This window comes from Sporobolomyces salmoneus (genome assembly GCF_050403485.1).
Source record: "Sporobolomyces salmoneus JCM6883 DNA, S_salmoneus_JCM6883_v1_ctg3, whole genome shotgun sequence".
Classification (NCBI taxonomy): Eukaryota; Fungi; Basidiomycota; class Microbotryomycetes; order Sporidiobolales; family Sporidiobolaceae; genus Sporobolomyces; species Sporobolomyces salmoneus.
Genome location: NW_027481160.1, coordinates 415,934 through 433,256, shown reverse-complemented (window position 1 = coordinate 433,256; position 17,323 = coordinate 415,934). Strand labels below are relative to the sequence as shown.

General features: G+C 51.9%; 7 protein-coding genes across 7 annotated transcripts; 3 read left to right on the top strand and 4 right to left on the bottom strand.

Moving 5' to 3' along the window:
* Positions 1 to 449: 449 nt before the first annotated feature.
* Positions 450 to 1,078, top strand: JCM6883_002263 (peptidylprolyl isomerase; the record flags this gene model as incomplete). The annotated part of the gene is made up of 4 exons (XM_076628946.1): positions 450 to 486; positions 558 to 619; positions 702 to 832; positions 937 to 1,078. The coding sequence occupies 4 exons, from the start codon at positions 450 to 452 to the stop codon at positions 1,076 to 1,078; spliced, it is 372 nt and encodes a 123-aa protein (XP_076491129.1).
* Positions 1,079 to 2,339: 1,261 nt separating this feature from the next.
* On the top strand, positions 2,340 to 5,356 carry JCM6883_002262 (Zn(II)2Cys6 transcription factor domain-containing protein; the record flags this gene model as incomplete). The annotated part of the gene is made up of 10 exons (XM_076628945.1): positions 2,340 to 2,914; positions 2,980 to 3,038; positions 3,217 to 3,659; positions 3,732 to 3,933; positions 3,991 to 4,124; positions 4,186 to 4,426; positions 4,495 to 4,834; positions 4,912 to 4,924; positions 4,991 to 5,145; positions 5,212 to 5,356. 10 exons carry the CDS (start codon positions 2,340 to 2,342, stop codon positions 5,354 to 5,356), a joined length of 2,307 nt encoding a protein of 768 aa, XP_076491128.1.
* Positions 5,357 to 5,542: 186 nt separating this feature from the next.
* JCM6883_002261 (uncharacterized protein) lies at positions 5,543 to 6,010 on the top strand (the record flags this gene model as incomplete). The annotated part of the gene is made up of 1 exon (XM_076628944.1): positions 5,543 to 6,010. The coding sequence occupies one exon, from the start codon at positions 5,543 to 5,545 to the stop codon at positions 6,008 to 6,010; it is 468 nt and encodes a 155-aa protein (XP_076491127.1).
* A 496-nt stretch (positions 6,011 to 6,506) lies between these two features.
* Positions 6,507 to 7,820, bottom strand: JCM6883_002260 (opsin family protein; the record flags this gene model as incomplete). The annotated part of the gene is made up of 7 exons (XM_076628943.1): positions 6,507 to 6,605; positions 6,667 to 6,972; positions 7,040 to 7,084; positions 7,173 to 7,281; positions 7,345 to 7,628; positions 7,698 to 7,706; positions 7,788 to 7,820. 7 exons carry the CDS (start codon positions 7,818 to 7,820, stop codon positions 6,507 to 6,509), a joined length of 885 nt encoding a protein of 294 aa, XP_076491126.1.
* A 490-nt stretch (positions 7,821 to 8,310) lies between these two features.
* Positions 8,311 to 10,988, bottom strand: JCM6883_002259 (uncharacterized protein; the record flags this gene model as incomplete). Its single annotated transcript, XM_076628942.1, has 3 exons — positions 8,311 to 9,086; positions 9,153 to 9,388; positions 10,972 to 10,988. The coding sequence occupies 3 exons, from the start codon at positions 10,986 to 10,988 to the stop codon at positions 8,311 to 8,313; spliced, it is 1,029 nt and encodes a 342-aa protein (XP_076491125.1).
* A 2,128-nt stretch (positions 10,989 to 13,116) lies between these two features.
* On the bottom strand, positions 13,117 to 13,529 carry JCM6883_002258 (uncharacterized protein; the record flags this gene model as incomplete). The annotated part of the gene is made up of 2 exons (XM_076628941.1): positions 13,117 to 13,236; positions 13,302 to 13,529. The coding sequence occupies 2 exons, from the start codon at positions 13,527 to 13,529 to the stop codon at positions 13,117 to 13,119; spliced, it is 348 nt and encodes a 115-aa protein (XP_076491124.1).
* A 332-nt stretch (positions 13,530 to 13,861) lies between these two features.
* MTR10 (mRNA transport regulator MTR10) lies at positions 13,862 to 17,284 on the bottom strand (the record flags this gene model as incomplete). The annotated part of the gene is made up of 6 exons (XM_076628940.1): positions 13,862 to 13,970; positions 14,041 to 14,530; positions 14,598 to 16,265; positions 16,338 to 16,707; positions 16,785 to 16,877; positions 17,144 to 17,284. 6 exons carry the CDS (start codon positions 17,282 to 17,284, stop codon positions 13,862 to 13,864), a joined length of 2,871 nt encoding a protein of 956 aa, XP_076491123.1.
* Positions 17,285 to 17,323: the final 39 nt, after the last annotated feature.

Here is a 17,323-nt window from a genome sequence, read left to right as displayed (position 1 = left end):
GGGTCAGTCCGATGAGGGCGCTGGCCTCTAGTGGGACGAGACTATGGTGCCTTGACGACGAAGCTGGAGTGTGGATACTGTATTTTGTACTTTCGGTTCCTTTCTCTCTCTCCCCTAAAAGCTATCCCATCCTCAGTCAGTCGTCAGGGTAATACATATAGTCGTCAATGTACTGTGTGGACTCGGCAGTTGCTTTGGTGTTGGATCGAGAGGAAGGGGAGAAACTTTCGCTGTTTCCGATATGTGCGACTCGTTCGAAAGTCTCGTGTCGTTCCACCAGGGTTGCGCGCTGTGAGCGATATCCTATTGAGCTTGCGAGAAGATTCGATGTGCAGCAGTCGACCCAAGTGAGCGAACTTTCCAATCCTGCAGCCTCGCGAGCGAGATCCGTCTTCTTCCCCCTCACCTCTCACTCAACCCGACCTCCCTCACCTCTCCAGAACGAACGAATGCCACCATCAAAAGGCGGTAAAGGCAAAGGCAAAGGTGAGCGGGCTGATGTTCATGATCAATATGTTGAAAGAGATCTTGATCAAGTGTCTCTTTCTCACTCGTAGACGCCAGCGGAGGAGGTGACAAGAAGGAAGCTGGACAATTGAAAGTAGCTAATGCACTCAAGGTACGCTCCGTCCTGCTCTTCTCTTCATCTTCCTCTCCTGTTCCTCATTTTTCTGATCTCGCTCATCCGAAATGACTTCCAGCTGCGGCATATCCTTTGCGAGAAACAAAGTAAACATCTAGAAGCTCTCGAGAAGATCAAGGAGGGAGTCAGTTTCGATAAAGTCGCAACAGAATACTCGGAGGACAAGGCGAGACAAGGTGGATCGTTAGGGTGAGTGACTGCGTCTTCGCTATCTCGCGGCAAACGTCCGCCGGTACGCTACGGAATCCAGAGAGAGATGTGCCTGACCCGCAAGCTTCGTCTCCACTCCGTAGGTGGGTCATTCGGACCAGTATGATCGGCGCTTTTCAGGATGTTATGTTCGACGTACCGCCCTCAACATGTGCCAGTCCAGATTATCGATGCATCAAGTCCAAGTTCGGATACCACATTGCAATGGTGGAAGATCGAAAGTAATCCTGACCTTGTAGCTCCTCTTCCTCTCGCAATCTTCAATCTTCACTTTTCGATGCCGGCGTCGATAGTCTACATCTCATCGTCACATCGTCACAAGCTCCACTCGTCCGGAAGGAGGCATCGACCTCTCTATCTCCAGCTTGCTCTGTCTCCAGCTTACTCAAGTTGATACTTTTTTCAAACGACAGTTTCCGCTCTTCTCTCTCGTCGCCTTACTTCCATCTCTCGTCGCCTGCGATGAACCCCACTTCACCCTCTTGATCCCAGCTACAGCTACTGGAAGCGGGAGGAGCCACCAGGGCTCGAAGAGAGACCTAGAATCCGAGAGGTTCGAGTTGAAGTCGGAGTCCAAAATGGCAAAAGTGGAGACCGGGCGTCGACACCTTCCACTTCTCTCATGATCCCCTGACAGATGGGGCGCTAGTCTCGCCGCTGCAGATCCCCGCTCGAGTATCCGTTCGACCAATTTTCCGTCTCGTTGGACTTCTCCCTCTCCCGACTCGCTTGTTGGCGGTAAGCTCGAGCACCGACGTCGACTTCTGGTCATCGGAAAAAGGTAGAGTGACAAGGTCAGGCTTTGAGAAAGGCAAGACGACGCTGATCTAGCGCTCTGTCCGCTTTCTCGCTATGACTTTCACGCGCTTTTCACCTGAAGCGCACGGCAAACTACACTCGCAGGTTTCGAGCTGAGATAGGTCTTGTCTTGACGAAGAGCTCTGTGTCAGGTGGACCCTCGAAAACGAAAAACGGTTCTTGTTATGCGAATTAAGTTTGTTTCCGGCAACGTCTTCGCAAGGTAGAAGCGACCAAGACCAAAGCCCTCTTAGCTTCGAAGAGCAGTTTTCGCGATACAGCCCCGGTGAGCTCATTCTCTCAAACCTGTGACTGTCCGAGATTGAGCTATGTCGGAACGCTCCTCATTTCGGAAAAGTTTTCTTCACTTGTAATTTGAGACTGTGGTAGAATCTGGAGCCATCGAAAACTCATCTACTTGTCTCAGTTCGTCAGGGTTCGAATACCGAAGACTGTAGTTGTGACCCTTTCTACAGTAAAAAAGAAGATTGAGTGTGCGAAAGTTGGACGAAGCGCAAAGGAACAAGTGAGCTTCTCTGAAATACAGCGGTCGGTCCTCAGCAAAACGAAGCCCCTGACCGGAATTTTTCCGAAGTTCTCGCTTCGGCTCGCGCCAATTCTGCAAAGGTTTTTTTCCGCGAAAAGGTTCGTTCCTCCTCCAGTTTACAGTTGATTCCTTCGCTAGCCGATGCAGAGCGAGCAGGACGTTGGCGACCATAGCCAGCAACCTCGTCGTAACGACCAGTATCACTCAACTTCGAATTCCTTCTCTCCGACGACTCCCCACTTCTCGACCTCTCCCTCTCTCGGACATCAATCTTCGTTCATTCCTTACGCTTCATTTCCCAACGACCACAATCCCTCAGGTCTCCCAGTTCCGCCGCAATCGCAATCGGCCAACAACGCTCATCATGGGTACCCGTACCCACACGCCGCAGACTCCCCTTCTTCCTCTGGATACCAACTCGGACATGGTTCTTCGATCTCGCAAGGCCAAAATGAACTCCCGCCCATGATGAACAACATGTTTGGCGCCGCTCTCAGTCCGAATGCGCCGACGAACTTCGGAGGATCTGGGATCGATTCCGCCGATTCACCCGGAGCGAGTGGTAGCAGCCCAAATCAGAACAAGATAGTGCAGAAAGCGGATCGGAGTTGTAAGAAATGCAGGGAGAGGAGAGTGCGATGCGATCGACAATATCCGGCTTGCCAGAGATGCACGAAACGCAGGGAACAGTGTAGTTATGGGACGGGCGTCTTTGTGTAAGTACTGCTCTCCGGACATCTCTCCCTGCCAGCGAAAAGCTCACGACGATTCTCCTTCGCAGCGAGACGGTCGAGGAAGGATCGGACGCCGCGAAGATTGCCGAGTTGGAACAGAAAGTTGGTAAGTCCTACGAGCGATCTCAGGCGACGCGAAGGTTTGGGTCACGGAAAAGGGGTCGAGCGAAGCGAGGTTTTCCTTTTTTCTTCTCGTTTTCTCGCTCTCCGATTCGACCCCAGTCAGCCCCTGAACGAAACGCTTAACCCTCGCTGACTCTCGCTTCCCTACCATCGCACTACAGCCTCTCTCGAGACACAATTGAAGAACGCAACGAGCAAGGAGAACTCGAAGAACTCCCCTCGACCGCCTCCTTCTGTTTCTCCCGTTCAAAAACCTCTCACCTCGCTCGCTCGAGAAAGTTTAGCTGCCGTCGTAGCCCATGCAGTCACCTCTGGACTCTCAAACGATGAACGCAATCTGCTCGATCAATTGCTCAACGAACAAGATCAAACCGCTCTTTACGGTCAGCAAAACGGAGGAGGAGGAGCGTCTCGGAAAGAGATCGGAATCACGTGTTTCCTACTCGACGCTTCGACGCGAGCGTGTTGTACGAAACTACCGGGATTGCATCTCCTACGAGATCGATTGCCGTACTTTAAAGCGAATCTCAATTCCCTCGATCCACCTCATCGACTCGCTGTCGTCTGTATGTGCGCTATCGGTATAAGGGTCTATCCAAATCCAGTACGTCGTTTCCCTCTCGTCGCGATCGCTTTGTGACTAACGATTGGAGCTCAATCTTTTTGACGTTCGCAGGCTCTTTTCGGCGTTCAAAGCGTCACGCAGCCAGATGGAACCCCTATCCCGCATCTGTTTCGTACGGTCGGCGTCAAGAGAGATAAGATTTGTCAGAGGTTATGCAACTTGGCGATGGAAGGGTGTTGGGAGATGGGAATTTTGCGGCAAAGGACCTACGATAACGTCGATGCATTAGTTGGCTTCGTACAGTACCTTATTCGTGAGTCTCTATCTTCCTTCTTGTTCGCGATTCGATACTGACTTGCGAGCGAGGCAGATGAGGAAGGAAGACCGGAAGATGCGAGATTCTTTGTTCGAGAACTCGTCGGCATGTACCTCGACATCCGTCACGAAGAGCTCTCGACCGGGGTACCAACCAAGCTCAACGAAGCGAACACTACAGCAGTTTTCGTGAGTTCTTCCTTTGCATTTATTCTCGCTCCTCGACGATGCTGACGGGTCGCGTTTTAAGCTCGCCGACGGCGCGGTCTCTTCGACCTGCAACAAACCAAGTTTCATCACGCCGATCGATCTACAAGATTACTTCGCCTCGGGTGGTCTGCGAGTTCCCGATCTCGTCAATATGCAACTTGGCGAGCTCATCGAGGAAAACCTCGGCGTCCCTCTCAATCGACCTGGAATCCTCAACATTCTCACTTCGTTATGTCTTTACGTCTTTTCGTGCCATCGTGTATTCTGTCAAGTCGCGAATCGTAAGTGTCTTCGAGCCCTCTTCTAGTCCTCTCGAACCAGTTCTCAGATCTCGGAACCCTTCTTGCAGCTCGTCGACCGACTGGTTCCTCAATTCTCCCTTTCCTTCGCAATCTCTGGTCTGTCCTCGATCAAATCCATCAAGCCGTTCAACGTCTCCAACAACACCTCGTCAACCTCTCTTCTGCTCCCCAAGGTTACGTCGATGACCCTCAAGCGATCGACCATGCGATCCTCCTCGCTGTCCGAGCCGACAACAGCCTCGTCGACTTGATCATGCTCATTCAGGTGCACTTAAAGGAGAAGTACAGCGAGAGCACGTTCTGGGCGGAGAAGGATGGAGATGAAGAACTCGAAAGGATGAGGTCGGAATCGACGATGAGGGTCTTCAAATGCTTGAAGCTCCTAGCGTGAGACTTTGTTCCCTCGGGTTTCACACCTCACAAGAACATAACTGACGTCGCATCGTCTTTCGCGCGATTCGCAGGTTCTACTGCCAAGTTTGCCAACTTCCTCTGACCTCCATCATCCCGTGCCCTCTCTGACCTTGGGTTTCGTTTGATCAGCTTTACCTCGCTTCTCAAGACAAGCACAACGTATTCCATTTGATTCTGCGACTCGAACTACTTCCAAACTGGACGTCGATGGTAGCAGCTCGAATCGGCTCGCCAGGTGGACCGACCTCGGAGGAGTTTGAAGCGACTCAGGAAGAGCTCGATTGGTGAGCTCGGCTTAGACTGATGAGACTCGAAAAGTTTGCTGACCGTTTCGGTTTCCCCCTCCTCAGGTTCCGTTGCGCTCTCGAGCTCGCATGCTACTACAGTCCGCAAGCGTCTCATCGACTCGCGGCACTGCAGAGTGCTCGACAAAATTCGTCGACGTACTCGACTTCTTCGCGTTCGTCTCTCGGATTCAATTCCTCTCTCCGTTAGAACGACAAAAGACCGACGCAACATCTCTCTCTTTCCTCCTATCTCTGTCCCCCCCATCCCACTTTCCCCTTCAAATGTCCTCCTCTCCTCTTCGCAACAGCTTCTACCACGTCGAATGCCTTCGAGCATCATCGTCGTCAACATTCGCTCTCGGCTTTGAGCGATAATGTCCCCTCTTCGCAAAATATGCAACCACAATCGCAATTCGTAGATACCCCTTTGACTACCTCGTCGACTTCTTACCACTCGAACTCGCATTCAGTCGCTACTCCGCTTTCTACTTCTGTCCCCTTCATGCCCTCGATTCCTCATCAACTTCCCTCGTTCTCATCGACGTCGACAGCTCGCGAACCTCCCCGACAACGACAATCTTCAGCAACGGACAACGTCGTGTTTGGACAAGATTTCGCCATGCACGGAATCGTTTCCTCGGCGGCCTCAACCACAGCCCTCGTAGCACCTACGAATCAATTCACAGATGGAGCGGGAGAAGACGTGACCGGGGGAAGTACGGACGCGGTCAAGAATGCATTTCGTTCGTTGGATTGGGTCGACCTCTCGTTGACCCCCGCGATAGGATCCGGGTCGGATGGTAGTAGCGCAGACGGAGGGAATGGAGATAGGTACAGGGTTAGGAAGAATCGACCGTCGTGATTCAAGAAGCGCAAAAGCTTAAAGGGCCGTAGCAGATCAAAGTTGAAAGCTTAAAAGTAAAATCTTTCTCGTTATCGCTGATATGGCTTTAAGCCTTCGATCAACCGAGAGAGGCGCAACAATCAGTTCGAACCTTGGACAAAGGAGACGCTCGCGGACGAAGCCGAAAATCTCCCGTGAGAGATCAATCGCGAGAACTTATTTTCATTTCGTTTCGGAATAAACAGGGGTGTGTGCAAGTAGTTGATAGTGAAATGTTGAAAGCAAACCAAACTGAGAGAACAAGCAGAGGGACTTCGAGGGAGAGAGGGAAAACAATTTTCACGTTTGGCGAGACAGGCAGAAAATGAATTAAACGACATCAATCCGACAACGAAGGTAGAAAGGGGAGGGAGAAGAGTAGATACAAGGTTGAGTACTGAGGGGGCAGGTGGAAATAATATGGGTTGAAGAGATTGGGGGATGAAGAGGAGACGTTCGCGATCGTACTGATTACTTAGTTCGATCGAGCTCCAGTCGAGTCGGTAGATCCGTAGTTGGCGTCGCGGTTACCACCGATGAGACTAGCTCCGGATCCGTCTCGCTTTCCCGAAGTCTGTAATCCGAAGAAAATGGTCAGTCGTGCGAACTTATGGGAAAGCGAGTCACGAACTAACCCATCCGAGACGAGACCAGTCGAGCTTCTCGATCGCGAGAACGTGAACGAAGCAGTAGACGGGCTTCGCCAAAACGTCCAGAACCCCATAGAAGGCTGCTTCAGAGTTGGGGTGGATGACGTTTCCTCCGTCAGAGAGTCCCCAAGCGATGGGGTAGAGGAGCCAGAGGAAGGAAAGGATAGCGGCCGAGGAGGCGAACGCTTTCGAATAGTCGGTTCCGAGACGTCCAACGGCGGCCTTGGCGTCGATGAGGAGGATCTTCCATACACCGAACAAGGCGAAGCAGCCGAAGCTGAACCAAACCCACTGCGTACGAAGAGAGAGCTACAAGTCAGCTTGGATCAACTAGTGCCTGCGAAGATCGAGATCGCACCTTGTAACCGTTGGGGATGAGAGCACCGATGAGACCGGTGACGATCTATTCAGCGGCGGCAAGAGCGGAGCTTGGTCAGCGAGAGCGTTCGAACGACAGCAGAATGCGCCTAAAACGAAAAACCTCGACTCACCATGACGATATCGAGGAAGATGAGGTTGAAGATCTTGGGGAGGGGAAGACCGGAAGCGAGAGCGAGCTCGAGAAGGAGGAGAGGGGTAGTGATAGTCCAGTCGATGTATCTGGAAAAGCAGAAATCGTCAGAGTCTTTTTTCCTTCCAGAGACGGAGGACAATTCGACTAACCGAGCATACCAGACACTCCTGGTAGGGTGAAGGACTCCAGCCTTGAGCCACTTCTTCCCAAGATATCCATTGCGAATATATTCGACAGGGACGGGGTAACTTCCGTAGTCGGTCGCCATTGCGAAGTACGACATGCACGCGGTGAAGCAGATGGCGGCGGCAAGTTCATGGAATGCGCGTTGACCAGAAGGACGACGTAATCCTAGGAGGAAGAGTCCGACAGACGAGATTCCCATGATGAAAGTCACGACCCAAACGAGTTTGTGGGAGGTAACATCGATGTTCTAAACCCGGTAAATACGATGAGTCAGCTTGTTTGTAATACTGTCGTAGAACAGGAAGCGGAAACTCACGGCGATAGGCTGTGGGAGGGTTGAGAGAGCAGTTCGACGTCATTCGAGTCATTTCTTCCTGAGAATCGAGAGAGTGAGGAGGAGACTTACGCCATGGTAGACATGGTTGGCGAGTGATTCCATTGCTGTGTCGTCGATGTGATCAGATCTAGAGAGCGAGGGAGGGAGGCCGCAGAGTGGGGAAGTGGAGAGAGATGAGAGCGATACAGCTCAGTACGCTGAACGCTGTAATAGGCCGTTGACGATGTATACTCACGATAGACAACGGCGAGATCAAGTGAGGAAGTGAAGAGAGGAGAAGAGAAAGCAACGATTTTGAGTTGCAAAAAGGTCGTCACTTTCCTCGATCTTCGATTTCCGCAACGTTCACGAGTCTAGTTCCCTCTCTCTTTGCCCCTCGGCTTCGTGACACATGCTGTGCGTATTCATTCGAATCTGTAGCTTGGCAAATTTCGCCGTAGTCGCAAGTTACAGCATTGTATTGCGCCGATTTACTCTTTGGTTCGAGCTCACCGCAGCGACTCTGTCGCAACAACCGACAGTCGACGTTATGCGCTGTTTGCACAAGAACGCGAATACGCAGCATGTCAACACAACAACGACGAGGTCCGAATCAGGAGGAGCGCTTTTCAGCGATTTCTTGCAAGAACTTTCTGATCTCGAGCCTCCATTTCCGCTCAAGGAACGCCGTGTCATGGAGAGCTCCCTCGATGTCAACCCACCTAGCTCCTCCAGGTCCCTTGCGATCTCCCTCACTCGCTCGCTTCCAGTCTTCGAACATTTCCCGCACTCCATCCGCCTGTCCAGACGGTACGATCTCGTCCCTTCCGCTCCTGATCCATAAGCTCGGGATCGACGTCCTCCTCTCAACACCCGTCGTCTGTGAAGAATCTCGATGGCTCGATCGCGCGAGGTTTCGGAGTCGTCCCAGGGCGTCCCACCTATCGAACGCTGCGAATCCGAGGTAATGATACGGTAACCATCTCTGAGGGTAGAGAGCCTTGACCATGTACGGAATCGACGGGAGTGGGTTCTCGAGGATCAAGCCGTGAACTGGCGAAGGGTGGGAAGAGCATTCGGCGGATTGAGGTCGAGGTGGGTTAAAAGGCGGGATCGAAAGTTGTTCGAGGAGAAGGAGACTCGCTGCACCTCCAAGTGAGTGACCGTAGAGGACGTACTTGCAGTCGGAACCGTGTTGGGCGTAGGCGTATTCGAGTGCGGCGCGATAATCGGCGAGAACGCTCGATTCTGTCGGAGTCGAACGAGTCGACAACCAGAACGATCGAGGAGCGACGGCGAGGACTGTGAGATCTTGGAGGGAACTCTGAGGTTCGGGTTTGAGGAGTTGCCGGAAGAGAGGAATTCGCAATAAAGGAGTTCCAGCGTTGCCTTGCAAACAGCCTCGGATCAGCACGAGGATTACGGTACGCGGTCGGTAGAGCGTAACAGACTCACCTTGACAATAGATGATCACGACCTTGTCGTTTGACGAGACGGTGTCGCGAGCAAGCTGATTTGAGCCAGGTTGCTTCGAGCGAGATTTCTCCGCAGATTCTCCCCATTTCAGCTCGATTCCTCTCAGCTGTACTTTCCGCCGTAGTATTCTCGTCGGCACGGTGGATCCGATGTTGACCTCCTTCCAATTCATGCCGTTGAGCGAAGAGTCTCGATCTTTCGCATCAACTCGCGATCTGACCGGCAAGAAAGCATTTCAGCATCAGTGAACCTCAGGAAAGCGCCTATGAAAGCGCCCCCGGACTTCGACCATCTTCGAATCTCTCGAGAACAGTCAGAGAGAAGCTTGAAAGTGCTTGTCACCTATATTGGATGTCGAGAAACAAAAACTGCGACGTAAAAACAATTCTATTCTACTGAGCTCGCAGTTTGTATTGAATTCGAAAATTTTTCAATTCATTACAAAAATTTCTTCTTATCAAATACACTTTCGACTTCTCTCGTCTCTGTCTTCACCTCACTCGCCTCCTCGACGTCCTCGACCTCCACGATATCAACTCGCTCCTCTTCTTCGGCGATTGACCTGATCCCAGCTCTCTCGTGAGGCTTCAGCGCAAGACTGATTCGCATCGTGTCTCCAAAGGTATGTTGCTGTTCCCATTCGCGCGCGAGGTGGGGCAGACAGGCGTAGAGAACAAACGAGGACAGTGTTCTTGTCAGCCTCCCCGAAAGGAGTATTGGCACTGTCCTCTGTTCGTGAAACCTGTTTGCTCGAGTCGATCCTCTCCTCTAGCTTCGCTGACGTCTACTTGCCTGATTAGCAGCTCCGGGAACGTTACTGGATGACAACTCAATCTACCTCACTTCCACAACAGTAGCGTGACGACTCTCTCTGTCGAGAAGGACTGATCAACGCTCAAACGATCGAGAACGGTGGAAGTCGATTTTGTTGCATGGGTATGTCATCTCCTGATTCTCTTTCCTCTCGTCCTGGCTGACTCGAGATCTCGAATGCGTTCCTGATGGTTCAGCCGATTTTAGTTTCGATTTCCCTCTTTCGTTCTAAGTGCTCTCGCTCCCCTCGTTCCCGTCTCCCTTCATCTCCTCCCCTCGCTTGATCGGTCTTTCGTCCTCAGTACTCCCTCCCTCTCGCATCAGCCTCGCACACCTCCTCCTTCGTCTTCGACTCACTCAGTCGTTTCCGTCTCGCCGGTCTCCCGAGGTTATTCCCACGTACTGTGTACTTCTGAGTGCAATCCTCGGGTGTTGGTTTGATATCGCGCGAGTTGAGTGTCGTGTGTCTCGGTTGAAACCACTCGCATACGATTTGGAATTGAAGAGGTTTCCCTTTTCCGCTTGCTGTGCAGAGAGTCCTCTCGTGTGCGGGTCATTAATTGTGTACAGTGTCGGACTCGGTCAGGGCAGACTTGATCCTACAACGGGAGATAGAGCAAGAAGAGATATCGCTCGGAGTCTATATTCTCGTCGCTTCCTCTGCCCTGTTTGCCGGACGTTTCGTTTCAAACTCTCCCTCTACGTTCTTCGACATCGCACATCTACTTTCCTCACGACTTGCCGGTTTTGAGCTCTACGTCCGCTCGCACAGGATCTCGAGAAGATCTCTCTTTCTTGTGAGTAGCGAGGTGTGTCATTTCTCACGCGAGTCTCCCTCGCATTGTGTCTCTGTATCTATATGCGTGCGATCTGGGCTCCTTCTGGCCGGAGAGAGCTGTTGATGATGATCTCTATTTCAGCTTTGACCTTCAAACTGGGATCGAACTTGCACGCTGTAGCCTCAAGGCGTTTTCGCTCTACATACCGCAGTGTCGAGATCATGTCCTCGTCTATGGGATCCTCGACTCTCGCTCAAAATGCCTTGAGTTCTGTTGCGTAAAGCTCGCGCGAACTTTAGCTGAAACTCGTCGTTTGTCTCGGTCGGTCCGTGTCGTTTAGACTGATTCCATTTGATCTCAGTGACATGTTTTCACACAGACGCCGCCTTCCCCTTCAGTGGACTTGGCATATTAGCGACCGCAGGGCTTCCAGCTTTGACCCGAACGAGCTATCACTTATCTCGGCTACTGTCAAGGAATTTTTCTCAAAACTTTGGCAGTAGCACCAGCGAGTCTATCTCTACGTTTCCGTTTATTCTCGGCGCAAACGCCTTGACGTTTAGGCTACAGCGCTCGCTCGAGTTTTCCGAGTGAAAATGACTTTGTTAGTCGGGCGATCTCTTCTGACTGAGTCTGAGCGTGACATAGATACACCTTGGACGCTGACTGTTGACAGTCTGCGTTCTGCCGCAAGTGATTCCGGAGACACGAGCTTGGACTGTCACAACCTTTGCATTATCTCCGGGAACCTGAAGGCATTTTCCGTCATACTCTGTTATCATCGAGTTAGAGGTCCCCTCGTCACACTCTGTAAATATGAGCGCAAACGCCTAGATTTTCGTTGAACTAAGAACGTTCGAACTTTCCCCTGTCATTTTAATCGGCACGTGCGGGAGAGATATCTCGCTCGAGTCGAAATATCTCTCGTCGAAAATTCCAAGTTTCTCGCTTTACCAGTTCCTTCCACCTTGTATCATACCCGTATATCATCACATACGCCCTGCCGCCTTACGAGCGCAGCAGATACAGTCTGAGAGCTGACCTGGGTTTTTTTAATTCTTTCTTCTCTCTGCTCAAAGTCTGTCTTTCTGACTGTAACGAGTCCATACATACATCAAAGAAGTAGCGCAATCAGAGAGGAGCTTGCGAACCGATAGACCTACGAGATTTCGCCGGCGGCGGGTTTTTCTCTGCTCCTCCGCATTCCTCTCAATGGTCGATCCGCCTCAATGAGCGAGGCAGATGAGTGCGATCAATATCTCTCTGACAACGCCATCGACTCTGCGTCGCTTGAACAGCTTGAACAATCAATCGACTCGACCATATCCGAGAAAAGTTCATGGGAATTAACTTTGTATTGAATTCAAAAATTTTCCAATTCATTACAAAAGTTCCGAACTAGAAATCGCCAAATTTTAATACGATCGATCCAGTGGTGCTTCTCCCTGACTCCCATTTCCAAAGGGCACAGCATCTTACCGTACTAAAGCGTATATACGGTACAACATCGAGCCGCGGTCTCGGGAGAGAAGAAGAAGAAATTTAGACTATGTGGAGAGAGAACATTCTCGAAGGATTTTGAGGAGAGAGGGAGGAGAAATTCCCTGTCTCTTCTCTTCTCTTCTCACTTCTCTCTTCCTCTTTCTCCTCTTCCTTCAGATTTGCTGCCCTCCCTTCCCTCCCCTCCTCGAGTTGTAAGTCTTCGACTACTTATTGGTGTCTCTCGTCTTGTCTCGCTGACAAACGGGGTCTCGATCAGATTTTTTCCCCCTCTCTTTTCCCCGGCCGGGACTCTCCTCTTCCACATTCGTTTTCGCTTGTCGAGTCCGCAGGAGGATGGTCAAACACCTCGTTCGAACGATCGACGCCTCAGGTTGAGATTAGACCGTGTTAGGTGAGTTCTCTCTCGACTCTCTTTCCCTCTCTCTATCTCTTCCAAGTCTTCGTCGCTGACACAAGCCTCTCCGAACTTGCTTCTGTAGGATTTACCGGATGTCGGATTGGCCTAACCCTTCCGTCGAACCTCAACCTGATCGCGGTTGATCGTAAGCGACTCTTTCTCCTTTTCGGCTCATAGGTCTTGAGGCTGACGACTCGAAACTATTGTAACAGACACCAAACGAGGACAAGAACACTCTTCTGCAGGATTCCTCTCCAGCGCTTTCTCTTTCTCTCTCTGTTTCTCTCTCTCTCTCGTTTGTTGTTTGTTTTACTCTCCCCCACACTCGTTTGTACTCCCCTCTTCGGAGGGACCCTTGCTCTGCTCGAGCTGTCCTCACAACGACTAGCCGGATCTAGTTTCTCCCCTTCGTCTTTTGGTAGCTCCTGCCTACCATACCCTTCTGAAGGCTCTAGATCCAGTGTAATCGATCTTTCGTTCGTTCTTCGTTCGCGAGAGATTCGTGCCGAGTACCTGGGGGTACTGATGGCAGGTAGATAATCTTTCTCTGCATTGCTACCAGCATCAAACACTGTTGCACACTCGTCAGCTAAACGAGGGCTCTCGTCTCAAGCACAGAGAGGATTTGGAACGTACTTTGTAGATCCACAGTACCGTCGGAAGCCCAACGATCACTTCGAAGAGAAACAAGATTGGGACTCCATCGCCTCCAACGGTACCAGCCAAGGGTTCATTCGAAGGAGTCGGAAGAGAGATACCAAAGATTCGAGGAGAGGGAGAGGCGTGGAATGATCGATAGGATGGTTTCGAGGGTTGTCGACAGTGCTTGAGCTCTACATGATGTCGCAGGAGGCTTCTGAGCATGCCTTGGTGAGAGGCAGGAGAGAAGGAAACGAACGTTCATCAATTTCAAGTTTCTGGCGTCGCTCAACTTCTCTTTGTCGCGGCAAAAAAAGACCGGCAGATCTGGAGAGTCTCACGAAGGACACGGTCCTACGAGCCAACGAGGTAAGGGATATGCGATGTAGACAGTTCATTACAGAGAGAAGGATTAGGCGGCGGTGAGCTCGAAGAAATGCAAGAGGCTGGGTATCGCAAAGCCTCAAAGGTAGAGCAAGAGGGTGAATGAAGAGAAACGACAAAGGTATCAGCGCTCAATGGGGCTGTTTTGTGGCAGAGGGTGTTGAGAATGAGGATTATCGACGATCTTCGAGAGCTCGGGCTCGCTCTCGACTCTTTCGAGAAGTTCGGAAGAGCCAGGTGAAGGCGTCTTTGGTCTTGGCAGGGTCTCGAGAAGTGAGGGCACTGCGAGTTAGAACGGAGCAGTCAGCAAAAGTGACACAGTAAATGAATCAGAGAGACGGGAGAAGCTTACGCGTCGAATTTCGACAGGAACTCGGCTTTCTCGGATGCTGCAGCAGCTTTTGTTGGTAGTTGTTCGACGGCGACGGGAACGTTGGCGGCGAGTACGGTCGGGAATTGGATCGAGAGCATGCGAAGGATCGTGATGACAGCGTAAGGTTCGTCCTCTCCTCCTCCGACGAGTACGTCTAACAGTAGTTGAACCAACTGTACTGCCGAGGCTTCCACGATTGCTCGGATCGCGACTTGGAATTGAGGGTAATTCTGGAACTTTTGTTGTTCAAAGGGGGAGAGCGGTGGAGGATTTGTCGGGTCAAAGGCGAGGGATTCGTGACCTATCACATCTCGGAGAGCGTCGAGAGCTGTGAGAACGATTTGGGGCGTGAGGAGAGTGAGGGCGGTGAGAACGGATTGGAAAGCGGCGGGGAAAGCAGACGAGAGGAGGATTTCGTCGGGCGAGTCGTAGAGCATCGCTCGAACGAGATGTGTGTAGTCATCGATGACTACGATTCAGAGTCGAGAATGTCAGCAAGTACAGGGCAACGTCAGAGAAGGAAGAGGAAGGCTCACTATCGGACACTTGAACGGGTTGAGTCGATTGCAGCATCTCGAAGAGCTTACTGCTCTCGCGTTCAAACGTTCGTTTCGTAAGCTCTTTGAATGACGGATCTTGCCGATGGGCGAACGTTGCCACCAATTTGCCCGTAATCCAAAGATAACTTGATGAGGGAGCTTGTTCGAACGATGTCGCCATCCTTTCGAGAACGGCAGGCGCGACATCGAATGCTCGATCCTCGAAGAACGTGAGACCTCGTCGAATTGCGACACAGGTCTTCTCCGCGACGAGAGTGCTCGAGCCGTACTTGGCGAGGAAGCTGTCCAGGATTGACCACGCTTGCGAGCACGTCGAGGCGCATTCTAGCGGAATACCTTCTGATAACCGTTCGACGATGCTGAGGTAGAGATCGATCCGTTCGAGGGCGTCACAAGCTCTTCTCAAATCTTCTCGAGACGCGGGCGTGGGTTGTTGAACGACGGCGTGAACGAGTTCGAGATTCGGCGTGGCGAAAGTTGAAAGGGTTCGAGGGACTTCGGAGGGAGACATGGCGACGATGATATGAGAGATCGCGGCGGTGAGGTCCATAAGATCTTCGGCAGAGAGTTTGGTCGAGACGGATTGAATAAAGGTATGAAGTTGTGGTAGGAAGGGAACGAGGTGAGACGAGCAGTCTTTGCAGAGGTACTTCATCGTTTGCGAAGCGGCGGCGAGAACTTCGGGATCCGAATCGTCGAATCCCGAGGAGATGTAAGGGAGCTGGAATTGAATATGTTCCGGGTGTCGTTCGGTCCAGTGAGTGTATCGGCCGATGACGAGGATGGCCGCATAACGGATCCGAGGGTGTTGAGGGAGTTTCGGGAGAACCTCCATGATCTTCGGAACGATTTGATCGTCATTCACATCGATTGCCGCTCCCATCGACCTCATCGAGAACAGAGGTGCTTCGACATCTTGCCATCGAACAGAGTCGCCCGCCGCCACCGCTCGAGCGATAGAGTCGAACGCTTGTTGAAGGCAAGGTCCCGCTCCGAGAACCGCACAGCAGTCCTTGAGGGTGTCGCCGATCTTATGACGGAAGTCTCGGAAGGTGTCGCGCTCCTCCGCAGTAAGGGGGCTCGAGTCGTCCGGGTAGTGAAGGTGACGGATAACGATCGAGACGAGTTCGGCAAAGACTTGAAGGAGGGGTTCGATCGACGGATCTCCTTGGAGCTTCTCGAGTCCTTTCGATAGTCGGTACCAGAAGTTGAGCGTGATTTCGACGACTTCGAGTTCTTCATACGCGGCGCAACTGCTGATGAGGCGGACGAGGGGAAGGAAGGTGTCGGGATGTTGAGGAATGAGCGGTTCGTACCATTCTCCGGCTTCGACGAGTACCCGACAGTATCCGCGCATCTTGTCTTCGTCCTGTCGGATCTCCAGATCGGCGAGATTCGTTTGAAGGGCGTTTAGTCGAGGAACGATTTCTTGGATAACCGAAACGTTCTCTTGAAGCTCCTGAGTTTCGTGGATAACGTCTACGAGGACATCGACCGCTGTATCAAAGAGCTCATCCGACGAGAGAGCAGCGAAGGCGGCAGCGAGAATCGGGCTTCCAGCTAGCCAAGTCGATCGAAGTTGTCCTGTTCGCAGCCAGGCTCCGAGGGTGACGAAGCACTGGTTGTGGAGTTGCGTCGTGATACCTTAGAGAAGAGAGGGAAACAGACGTTCGTCAGCTCAGCATCTCGACAAAGAGGAGAACAACAAAGACTCACCAGGTGCTTGAACATACATCGACAAAAGAGCGATAACCTGCTCTCCCCGCTTCTCCGTCTTGGGTCCTTCCCTTCCGAAATCGTTGTTGACCTGAATCTTGAAGTTACTCGAGAACTCCTCGGCTTGTACTTGAAGGAACTCGAGTAGAGCGGCGGCCATTTCCGGTTCTTTCCCGAACATTTCGATCATTGCTGCTGTCGGGTCGTCCCATTGTTCCGGCGTGAGCTGCAGTGCCAAGTCGGCGAGGGCGATACACAGCTGGGTGAGGATGACTCGAGGTCCGTTTGCGAAGTTGCGAAGAGCGGTGAGAAGAGAATCGCGAAGTGGTAAGAGTTGAGCAGCCGGAAGTTGTTCAAGGTCGTACGTAATCTACCGTGTACAAGTGCAATGTCTGTGAGTATTCGAAGCTCGAGCAAGGCTTAAGAGGAGTAGGAAGAGCTGCTGACCTTCATGCGAAATGTTTGAGCAGCGAACAATTTCGGTTCGACAGGCGCATCAGCGGCGAAGAGAATCAACTGCGACGTTGCCCATGCTTCATTCTGTGCGATCAAGGACAACGGTCAGCTGCTGTATCGTTCACGGGATCCTCATGACCTTCAATAAGCTCCTCCGTCCTCCCGAATGATGCCAGTGCGAAGACAGCTCGACTGTCCCCTCCACCTCGCTACCCTGAACCTCTGCAGCAGTTCTGAATTCCACCAAGCTACCAAGCATCGTCCCGACGAGCGTTTGAGCCGATCTCGTGATGTTTCAACACTTGATCAATCCATCTCCTTCTCCCTTGCCCGAATGAGATCCGACTCACGCTCTTCTGGAACTCTCCCAGCCATGCATTCGCCTTCTCCTTGGCGACCGGGTCCGGATCTTGATAGAGGACGTTGAGAGCTTGAACGACTTGTTGAATCGCTGTACCGTTATCTCCGTTCGGTTGAGCCTGAGTCGACATATCCAATCGAGCGGTGATAGCTTGAACTCTTCGAGCACT